Source organism: Bacillus rossius, chromosome 1 (assembly GCF_032445375.1).
Source record: "Bacillus rossius redtenbacheri isolate Brsri chromosome 1, Brsri_v3, whole genome shotgun sequence".
Lineage (NCBI taxonomy): Eukaryota > Metazoa > Arthropoda > Insecta > Phasmatodea > Bacillidae > Bacillus > Bacillus rossius.
Genome location: NC_086330.1, coordinates 117,341,806 through 117,353,628, shown reverse-complemented (window position 1 = coordinate 117,353,628; position 11,823 = coordinate 117,341,806). Strand labels below are relative to the sequence as shown.

General features: G+C 31.9%; 1 protein-coding gene across 2 annotated transcripts in view; it reads left to right on the top strand.

Moving 5' to 3' along the window:
• The first annotated feature begins 592 nt into the window (after positions 1-592).
• LOC134542984 (serine/threonine-protein kinase SMG1) overlaps positions 593-11,823 on the top strand; it is a 322,401-nt gene continuing 311,170 nt past the window's right edge. For both annotated transcript variants that reach the window (XM_063387640.1, XM_063387630.1), the window contains exons 1-5: positions 593-1,236; positions 4,763-4,869; positions 8,752-8,918; positions 10,922-11,051; positions 11,503-11,628. In XM_063387640.1, the coding sequence (XP_063243710.1) occupies positions 795-1,236; positions 4,763-4,869; positions 8,752-8,918; positions 10,922-11,051; positions 11,503-11,628 (972 nt within the window). In that variant the 5' untranslated portion in view covers positions 593-794. The remainder of the gene's footprint in view (positions 1,237-4,762; positions 4,870-8,751; positions 8,919-10,921; positions 11,052-11,502; positions 11,629-11,823) is intronic.

Here is an 11,823-nt window from a genome sequence, read left to right as displayed (position 1 = left end):
CATGATTTCGAATTTTTAATTTTATCCTTCCAAACATTACTTTATGGAGCAAATTAGAACCATTTCCGATCAAAAATTACTATCGCAAACTTAATTCTAAATGTAGTTAATGTCAGAACCTTTAATTTCTTGGTAATGATGAAAACTGTATATGGCCGCGCACACTAGGCATTTATCCAGCCCATGTATCGATGTATTTATTACATTTCACACGTTTAGCTTTTAGTATCATGTGTAGTCTAAATTACATATTATTCGTTACTAAGTTTGACCTTAGCCTAAAAATCCATGATAATTCTTTCCCTCCCATCCCTTCATTAAACCACAAAAAAAAAAAAAAAAAAAAAAAAAAAAAAAAAAAAAATGTAGTGCGATTGTACTATTCAAGTTTAGAGTCAGATATTGTTCAATTTATGTTTTAGGTAAAACAATAAATAAATACAAATTTGTAAATCCGTTACATATCGAGTAAAATTTTCGTTTAGTCAAAATTTTTGATGTCTTTTTTTTGTCATAGACTAAACAGTATTTGAACGTAGAATGTATAAATTGGAAGAATGCATAATTGTGCATACTTGTTAGTTGGATGGAATACACCGCAGCACATTCTGTTGTCGAATTTTAAACTGCTTAAAATGGAATGAGTTTGGTTTCAAGAAAATGCGTCTTTTATTATTGATATCGTCGAGACCTCATGATAGTTGTTTCGTTTGAGTTATATTTTGCATATTATGGTTTAATTATTTTGGCGAATTGAAGTAAATTGGTGATGAGCGTAATGTAAGACACATGTAATGATATCCACGAGTTCCAGCAAGGTCAAGTTAAAGACTTCTGAATTTGATGAAATTGCTGTGGAAGAAAACGATGACAGTAAAGTTAAAAGTGACAGCGTGCGGGAAAGAACAAGTTCTTTCAACTCAGAGGATTCATCAAGTAGTAAAAATCCTATTCATACCATTGTTATTTGTCAACGAGATCGTCTTGACAGCAGGTTCAAATCTCGTGGTCGTTTGAGGGATGAGTATCCAATGGCTCGTGGTATTGGGTCTAGAAGAGGTACCAGTGTGCGGCTGCGTGGGGGCGGAAGCATGCCGAGAAAATTAGAACGAGAAAATGAACTTAACTCTAGCTACCGTGGGAAATTTTATAATGATGGAGTGTCCAAAGGAAGTTTTGACTCAGGGTTCTCTTCTAAGTTCTACTCCGAAAACGAACGTACTAAAAATAAGTTGGGTACGTATATTATGTTCTGTTTTTGGTATATATGCATGTGTTAACTATGTTACGCCCTTATTATAAACAATATTTACTTAGTTAAACCATAAAAAGCGCGGGTTTACAAAAAAAATAATAGTGTTTTTGAACACTATACCTAGTTGTTTCTTGATTTTCCATGAAAAGGTATTGGAAATATAATGGAATAACTGCCCGACCCGGCTTCGCACGGCTATACTAATGGAAAAAAAATTAAGCCACATCTCCCATTTACAGTAGGTAATAGTAAATAAAAAAAAATTCAGTGAAAATTTATTACAATGCTGTATAATGTACCAGAGAGAAAATGAATAGCACCAATGGTTTCCCGACTCGTGCACGCAACGTACAACGGATGTACCTGTACTTCTCTACGGCAGTCTACTACAGGCAGATCACTCTTGCGCCGCTCAATATACATGCCCCTTCTTGTGGGTCCGCCACTGCTGCGCAATGCCCGTTGCCATGGAGTCGCAGAAGGCATGAACAATGCAAAATCCTGTTCTCATGCAGACAAAGTACCCACTGTTGCCTGGTTTTAACCACCCATGGGATCTAATTTTTGGAAAATGTCATCCTGCGTAACAAGGAACGTTACTGTGAAGTTTCAAGTCTGTAAAATATATATACTTGAAAAAAAGGGTAATAAAAAACAAACACAGAGAGAGGAAAAAAAACAATAGTTTAGGTTTGCGATTTAAAGTGATAAAAAGTATTTAAATACTAATTGAACTCTTATGAGGGTACTGATTGCTTCGTTGTTAATATCACACGGGTGTTTTTTACTTGTATGGGAAAATTAAGAATGATAAGGCATCTAGTGCGTGGCAACAATGTTAATAGGCAATAGGAAATAAACTTCTAGCGCCTGCGGCATTGTCAACACACACTTCGTACGTGTACTGCATGTTGTATCTAACCCCCTCCAATGCATTTGATTATAAATTGGACTTTTAGTAAGGATCCCTAATGTTATTGATAATATAATATAGCATATAGCCTTCCTCGATAAATGTACTATCCAACACTGAAATAATTTTTCAAATCGGACCAGTGGTTCCTGAGATTAGCGTGTTCAAACAAACAAACAAACAAACTCTTCAGCTTTATAATATTAGTATAGATTTTAAAATACTTGGTTGAGTGTGAATAGCAAAATCTGGATTTTTAGTATTTTAAATACAGAAGTAGTTTAATTAATTGTAGTTACCTGGATTGGCAACTGTTCCTTGGGTAAAGTTAAATAAAAAATGAAAATTGTATTTTTTTAGAACTGTAGACGTTCCTTAATTTCCTCTTACCAAATACCAACAATTCTGGATTCTCAGAAACTTGCAGTTGGTAGGGACATGATTCAAAGGAAATCGTGGTGGAACAGCCATTTAAAAATGAGAATACTATATATAGTGAAAATATTAAAATTGCTGTTACAATAGTTTTACAGTAATTTAATTATTTTGCACTAATATGTATTCTTTTTCAACTGGGTATAAAACAATTTTTGCAAACTTCAAGGCTGTTGCCCATTTTAAGTGTTTCGATGTACAAAATTAAACAGCAAGCATAATGTTCTACAGATCAAATTATATAAGTCATGCTATCAAGTTAAAATGCACAGGCTTAGGGTTTTGCAATTAACAAAAAAAAAACTTGAAACCATGAACACTCACCCATGTTGGATGTATGTACATATTTTTTGCTATGAGCAGAAAATGAAAAACTTGATGGTCTAAAATCTCTGTGAAACAGGAGTGCAGCGAAGTGCCAAATGTAATTTAGGGATTCACTGACAATACCCATGTACATTTTCCCTTACATCACACAACACTCACAGAAGCTTTGCTTAAATCGGTAAATAAAATTGTATGTAAAAGTTCCATATCACAAATCCAAGTTAATCTCTTGATTCCGTTGGCATGATCCTGTGGTACAGGTTCATGCCATCAGGATCAAGGGATGAACTTGGATACATGTAACAGTACTTTTAGCCAACTGCATAAATCCGACGAATTCATTATGAACGACTATAAATTTCTGCTTCCAACAAATAGATGCTTTAATTTAGGAAACAGCAACCAAATAATTTGTGAACAACAATTTCAATTTAACGATTCTTTTCTCCATCCCACTACATAGCTCAAAATACTTAAAAATAAAAACAACACCAATCTGCAGTAATATTAAGTATTGTACACATATAAATAAATAAAAATGCAAGTAACCTAAAATAACCTTTCTTTATAGTTTCAATCATATACACAACTGTAAAAATGTACAAAACAGTTTGCGTGATTGATGTAATACCAAACGTCATGCAAGTAGTACCAAAATGAAAAAGAAAAAACTGAATAAACGTGGCATTAAAAATTAAATGATTTATGTTCGTGAATACAGTGCTTAAACTGTTAAACTTTTGCAAGGAAATTAAAATCTGACAATTTTGCACTCTTATTTCAACACAATTACCACTATGTTTAGGGGCAATTATGGTGGGAAACAGTCTTGCCCTGGCCATAACTTATTGACATTTATCATCCCTGTCTTTGAGAAAACAGTCTTGGATATGCTATATTCCTAAGTATCTCTGGAGAACCACAGTATCAGTTTGCAGCTAGTATCAAGTAAACAGTAGGGTGGAGACAACATTAGGCCAATCGGTTGTTTAAAACATTCTCAGCTGGGCTAATAAAGCTCAACATGGTTACTGCCATGTCACTAGGTAGTATCAAGTAGACAGTATGGTGGCGGCTGTGTCACAGCACATGCTACCTAATGTAAGCAGTACTTGAAAATTTTTCAGAAACCATTAAGTATTTTGAAATGCTGCTTTCAGGGTAAGTAGAGGACACATTTGGAATTTACAATTTTCTAAACTGTAAAGCTGCAGCCCTTAAAAATTTACGTAAATACTAATTAGTAGATTTGATATTCCTGAATTTTTTAAAATTTTTATTTAGCCATGGAAAAGTTGCAAATAGTAAATAACATAGTAGGGAATTTTTTGTGTAGTTGATGTTACCCTAATATAAAATGAAAATTCTTTTATATTTATTTTTAAGCTCCATTTCTACTTAAGGTTTTTCTAGGAAAGGGTTTAATTATAGAATTTATATAAATTTTTACATAACTTTTTTTGAATTTTAATACGTCAAATAATTATGTAAAAAATTCAGATAAAAAAAAGTAATCAAAATTCTTTTTTGTAATTCCTGGCATTTTATATAAATATTCTGTAAAATGGCAATGGTTAATTGTACTATTTCAATTCCTGAGACTGAATAATTTTCCAGTAAGGCTTATTTATTGTGTTAGTGCAGCTACATTAATATTGCATCTTTAATACAAAATTAATAAGTAGTATGTTATTAATACAAATGACCCAACCAACTGTGCACACATTTGTACAGTATTTTCAATTTTTGAAAAATAACACTTTTATGTATATGTTAATGTTTGCTTAATTATTTTCCTTGCATATAGTCACATTTGGAAATGCATTGTTTAGATTTTGGGTTTATGGTGCCTGAAGATTCAAGGATTTCGAAACTTCTCCGGAAACTCTGTAGAGAAGGTGATCCAGAGAAATCTGTTTCGCTTTGCAAACAATTGCAGGTATGTAGATTCTACCTAAGACATTTCACTCTTCTGCAAAATATTGTACAATTAATAAAATTAATAATTTCGTTTTCATTTTTCTCAGCATGTTATCAGTACATTTTATATCATTTGCATTACTTTAATATGTTAATATTTTCAGCTAAATAATTGTGCTTCTAGTATTTTTAGTAGTATGTATTATATTTATATAATCATATGAAATGACACATGTACCTCAAATCAATTCTTATGATTATCAGTATGTATTTGTTATACCTAACAACAATATTAATTTTATTGTTATAGGCTACTCATATTTATTTGCAGTGTATGGTCATAAATATCATATAGAAAACCGCAGGACATTTATTTCAACTGTTTTTAAAGTGGATACTGTACTGCATTAATTTAAAGTGTAGTACTAAAGTGAATTTCAGTTCCAGCATTTATGCAAAAATTATACACATGGTACTAATGTTATGTGCACAGTAAAATATCCACATTTTTCACTGAACAAACTTTATTTAATATACATACTAAATGTTTTACTCCTTTTTTGATTCAACTCAACTTAAAAGATTATCATGTAAATATTTAATAAATGTTTAAACTTTGCATAAACATTACACGTAGAAAGGCAATGATTGAAACTGCACTAAATTTAATATAATATACTGAGTTGAGTATATAATAGCCTATACTCTATACTCCTTACTTGAAAGACATTGGTCTTATTAATTATCTTTACAGATTTTCTGATTTCAGAATTGCTTCTCTTAAATAACCTAATTTGTTTTATTGCAGGTTTAAAACATTGCCTTTGCTGTTCTTTATCTGAGAACAAATTAAATTGTACAGCTTGTATTATACTCACACTAAGTTACAATTATGTTGTCATTGCTGATGACTATCTCTTCATGGTTGCAAGTCCAACTGTAGTGTATGTACCTATGTTATATATGTATATAAACCTATTTATTTATAAAATATATGTATATATGTTTATGTATTTCATATACACACACACATACCTATATACACGTACACACACATGTAGACACCAGTCTGGCTACCCCGTGGTTGTGGATGGCGTTCGTTGTTGCCCAGCGAGCTCTGAGGTTGGGTACAGGTCTTGTTACGAAAGGGGTAGTGACGACTAGTATGAATGAAAGAGGTAGTGAATTTGAAATTGTTTTAATGCAACACAAGCATTCCCTGTACAAGGTGCTCTCACAGCACTCAACCTGTGCCTGGACACGTCCCGACGTGTTTGAGAATAACTTACTTGTATACAGAGAGTTGTTTATCAGCTACTTGAAAACAGTACGTGAATCGGAGCCTCCACTTACAAATTGCGAGTAGGCACATGACACGTACCAAGGAAAGCAGTTTTATGCGGATGTCTCGTGCTCTATGCAGTTCCGGCTCCCTAGGGCGCGAAACATGAAACACTTGGCTAAGTTGCACAAATTACACATGAGTACAAATTTACATGACAACTATGGTTACCACTTAAGGTGGGGAAAAGGAAAGAAAAACAGTTTCCCGAGTTTAGACATGTGCAGAGGGCCCCGCACGCACGTGACCTGCTTTACAGTTCCATGAGCACTGAATCATTGGTGAGTGGCCGCACCTTTAGTTGGGGGCAGCCCAGTGGGGGCGATGATGAAAGTTAGTAAATAGTCCACAGTTACCCGAGGAAGGGGTCCACACAGCAGGGTCCTTCGACTACAGAGATAAAATGCAAAAACTCTTGGAACGGGGCACGCGGAACGAAAGTCAGTTTAGTGAAGTGACGGATTATTTAAACCATGTCGGATGGGGACTGGCCACTGGGCTGATGTAAAAGGATTCAAACGACTTGAGGGAGCACAGACGGTTGGTGTGTGTATAAAAAAATACTTATATACACACACACACTTTTATTTATAAAAAATGTATTTAAATATTTAAAATCTTGATAATAACCAGTGGCTTTGCTAGTATAATTTCATGGTATTGCTGATATTTTACCATTGTAAGAAAAGGTTGTGATTAATTCTAAACATTTTTACTAAAGATATAAATATACAATAAATTTTCATGTGTGTAAATTTTTAATTCGTAATAAAACCGTTTAAGAATGGTATTCCCTAAAGTGATTATGTGTATGACTTATGACTTTTTAATTTTTACTGTAGATTAAGTATTTGTAACTCCTGTTTTAGAGTATTCAAGGATATATATTTCATTTGTATGAAATCACACTACCTCTTTTCATTTCATGAGTTAGCCAATTTAAATAAAAAATTATAAATGTGCCTATTTCATTTTAATTAAGAGTATGCAATCATTTACAGTTTCACTTTCGTTTATTTTGGTTATACTATATTTAAAATAATTGAATAATTTCAACTTATTACAGATGCCTACATTATTTAAAGATTTTTAAAATACATGCATCTTAATGTGAAATGTAGAGTACAGGTATCAAATTTCTTATCCAACATATTAGTTGATTGATAGTTATACTTAGTATTACTTAAAAAAAATTACCAAATTTTTCACACCTCTTCACTTTTCCCACACGAATGCCCATGTGAAAATTCAGAACTACAGATTTAGTAACTATGGCAATGTCCGTTAACCAAATAAAACCAATCTTATCCTTTGTTTTACTGCTTATGTGTAATCCAAAAGATTTGTAATAAACATACTATTATTTGAATTGAAGTTAATCTTGCTAATACTGATTTAGTAGGTACATTTAAATACAGTATTAAAACAAATATATTCACTTCTGTTACAACTTAGTAATATTATGGTAAACATTTAGAGAAGGTTGTTTAATTAAGTATATTGATCATTGCCAATATCAAAAATTGAGTTTTTTTATTTTAAGATTTTATTTTTTAATGTTAAACCATATTCACAATCTTTGTTTAACCCGTTTAGAAGTAGAATTTAATGAAGAAGTAAAAAGGAGTTGGTAAATTTTGTATGGTTGAGAATCATACCAAAAAATTTACAACCTTTTTGATTAGCTTCAGAGATTATTACATGATAAAATACAACTGTCCGCCTTTTCATTCATTTCGCAGTCGAATATAGAAAAATGTTAAAGGTAAAAAACATACAATTAAATTATACAATGTACAATATTCTTGCTCAAATTCTTACCTCCAGCTTAATTTGCTTGGATAAATGATTTATTGCTATAAAAAATAACCCCCATTTCACTGCTTTTGGGGTCAAATTTTAAAAAATATTAAAAACATCCTACCAAACTAATTATTTAAGTTATTCATGCTTAGTTGCTTACATACAGCTTTATTTGCTATCAAGGTAAGTTTTTTATGATTAAACAAAACCTGGAAAATTAAAAAAAAAAATTTATTACTCTGTATGGTTGTTTACATTCCTAGATTCTTATCTTTAGCTCTAGTAGATTTGGAAATATGAATTAAAAAAATATATATTTCTGAGAGTTATAAATGATATTTTCCAATAGTTTTGTTTGCATAATTTCATCCACTGTACTGACATTTTACCCAAAACAGTGTTATTAAAATATATATAGTTATTAAGAAGAAGGTGCTTGCAGCTACAAAGTGATAAAATTAAATGCTATAAAATGTAGCATATGTATCTATAGTAACTGGCAGTCCTACTTAATATTTTGAAATATGAAAATAGGAACTTTGAAACAGGTTTATTGCAAGATGTGTGCAACACAGTGAGCTTATGCAAAGTACTTTAGATTTTATAGTATTTTCAATTTTTTTAATAATAATTATTTTTGAAAATACCGGTGAAGGGAAGAGAACATGAGTGTTTATGTTTTAAAATTTAGTTTTGTTTTGGGTGTTTTTTGGTGCAAGAAATTTTAGCTGTAGTTGTTTTTTTTTTCCAATACAGGATAGTCTTATGGTACCAGAGAACAACCGTTACATACGTCGCTCTTTTGACACAATAGCAGAATCCATGCTGGATATTCTTCATAGCGGACCAGGGTATGATGCTAAGTGCGAGGCTGCAAAGTGTTTGGGTCGAGTTGGTTATGTTTTGGAACAGGATTTCAAACGGTGAGTCTTTTCTTCATGAACTTGGTAAAAATATTAGTTCTGAACTAATTTTAACAGTTAACAAACTGTGCTGCAGTTAACTAGTTAAATTAGTGCTGTTGATACAATAATATATGTACTGAGTAATGTGAAATATACTGTATTTAATTACTGAATATAATGGTGTGATTTTTACCAAAACTGTGGAAACTAAAATTGGAGTTCACATTTTAATTGCAAACTTGTATCTTGCTTAGTTGAAAAACTACAGGCTCTGGCTCTTAAATGTGTCACATATGCCACTTTATACTGCTGTTAATTACCACGTCCTGAACCTCCACTTAGTTGAAAAACTGCACGCTCGGCTTGTAAAGTGCATCACTTATGCCACTTCAGACTGGGGATTTCTGACAGATGAGAGATGCAGGATGATGGAGAGGGTAACTAACAGGACTCCTCATCACCACCACCATATCCACATATTCTCTGCTTTCAAAACAGCCAATCTTTTGAAATACAGTCATAAAACACAAAAATGTTTCTAAGTGCTCATGGTGTTTCATTAGAGACCATGTAAATTACTAATGAAAGTGGCACCAGAAGGTTCTAGTAAATATAGAAGAAATTTAATAATTTTGAAGTGCTATGTACTTGAATCATGATTTCTAATCCATAAAGTCTTTTTCATAAACTCATAATCAAAAAGTTAAGGACACATAATATTCAGTCGCATTGATTTAGGGTAAATACAGTATTGTGTACTGACTAAATGTTTTGCGGTACTTGCTCTAGACCAGTTACGGTCAGTCATTTAATTTAAAGAAGAAACATCATAGCTACATATTTCAAATTGTGTTACTTTTTCAAAGTGAGGTGTTTTATGTGAGGAAAGACTGAGCCAAAAAGTGTTTTGTAAATAAAGCATGTTTCATTTGCATACTATTCAAAAACAAATTTTCTGATCATATAGTTGTTTCAAATTGAGGTGTTTTGAGTTAAAATATTTCATGGCTTGTGTAGAAAATGTGTTTATTGTTTTACATTATTAAATAAGCTGTACATACTGTGTACATACTTACGTACAACATGATTCCTGCAGACATGGAAAATCTGGAAAACAGAAATTGACAAAATTGTAACTGAAAAATGTTAACTAATTTTTAATGTTCTCATGCCGGAAAATCAGCCTATGTTTATCATATAAATTTGTGGGTAGTTGAAATCTTTCGGTTTTCAAGATTAATTAAACGCAAAAGTACATTTAGTGAATTAACTGTGTATTTATTTAGGCTGATCATTTGGAGTGTGATTAAATGTCAGTAGTCACTCACCTGATCACATTGAATAACATATTGCTCCGAAGTTTGATCCAATATAGATAGTGGCATTGGTTGCATAGCTTTGATGGAAATGATAACAGTGCATTTGTGTTACTGTGTATTGTGTATTGTGCAGGTAAATATTTTATGGTGAATCTGATGTGTTATGTGCAGGGATGTTGAGAGAAACTAACGGCTGAGGGCAGATAATTTTGTCTCTCCTCTCTATTACTTAATGTATGACTTTCACACCCCACAATTTAAAAATGTAAAAAAAAAATCTAAAGATTGTAAATGGTTATAACTGTAACTGTAATCTGCGTCTTATGTAACACATTAATTTTTAATTCCATTTAATTTTATTGGCACTAAACTTTTAATTTTTATCCTACTTACTATCAGGGCAGCAAAAAATCTAGAATTTCAACTGGCTTCCTGTTGTCTCATACCTGGGGATTCTCTCTCCCCACCCCCCTGCTTGACTGCCATGGTTATGTGTCTTTCAAAGGTTTTTAGATAAGAATACATTTATATTATTTTGCAAGATTGATTGATGAGACAGGGGAAAAAGTTTATTTTTTTAGACAGGAAAATTTCAACGAAATATTTGTCAAAAATACTTGGTACTACTTCAGTATGTTGTTATTCATTCAAATACAAATAATCCATGGTTATAAAATAACATGTATTTGATTATACTTAAAGATACATGGATTGGATCTTCATCAAGTACTCTGAAGAACGAAACGATGTAGTGCGAATGCTTCTTATGAAAGCAATGTTGGAAACTTTGAGGTTAGAGACACTGTCCCCCAAGCTGAAAGAATTTGCAACTGTAAGTACCATTTCATGTTATAAAATTTCCAAGTGTCTTCATTTGTTTTAGTATACGTGCAATTTTCTGTTTGCTTTTTTAAATGCCTTTTTTGAATTTTGAACACAATATTATAAATATTATAAATCTAATTTAAATTTAAATTTTAATTTATAAATACATGTAGTTATACTATATTTACCTATTTACCTACTATAACCTTACTAATATTAAAATGACTGCAAAATTTGATGCATGTGTACAAGAGAAATAATTTAGTACATTGGTTTTCAAGTATTCTCAATGATGTAAGCATTGAGAAAGTATAATTATGAAAATTGGTTAAATAATACGTATCAGAGACACAATACTAATGAAAGCTGTGTTCCACTTGAACCCAACATTGTTATTTATTTAAAATTAAAAAGTGTTTTGTAAGTGTGTGTCAGTTGTTTGCTTTTTCCTTTTACAGCCATTAATGAAGCAGTTGCAATCGACACTGGAGTACACAGATCATCCAGAGATGCTCATTGGCACAGTGGATGTAATCATTGCATTGCAAGAAATATATCCAGAAACTTTCACACAGTATTTCAGAGTAAGTTTTTTTTTTTTAAATTAATGAATATGTCAAAACAGTGCTTCTATATTAAATGAACTAACTCAACATTTGACAACTGAGATCGTTACAGACAATGAGAGACAATGATGATGATGTGACGAGAATGTGCATAGATGGAATGAATGAACTGGTGAAACGGGTGTACCCGAAGAAAACTCACTGGCTCACACA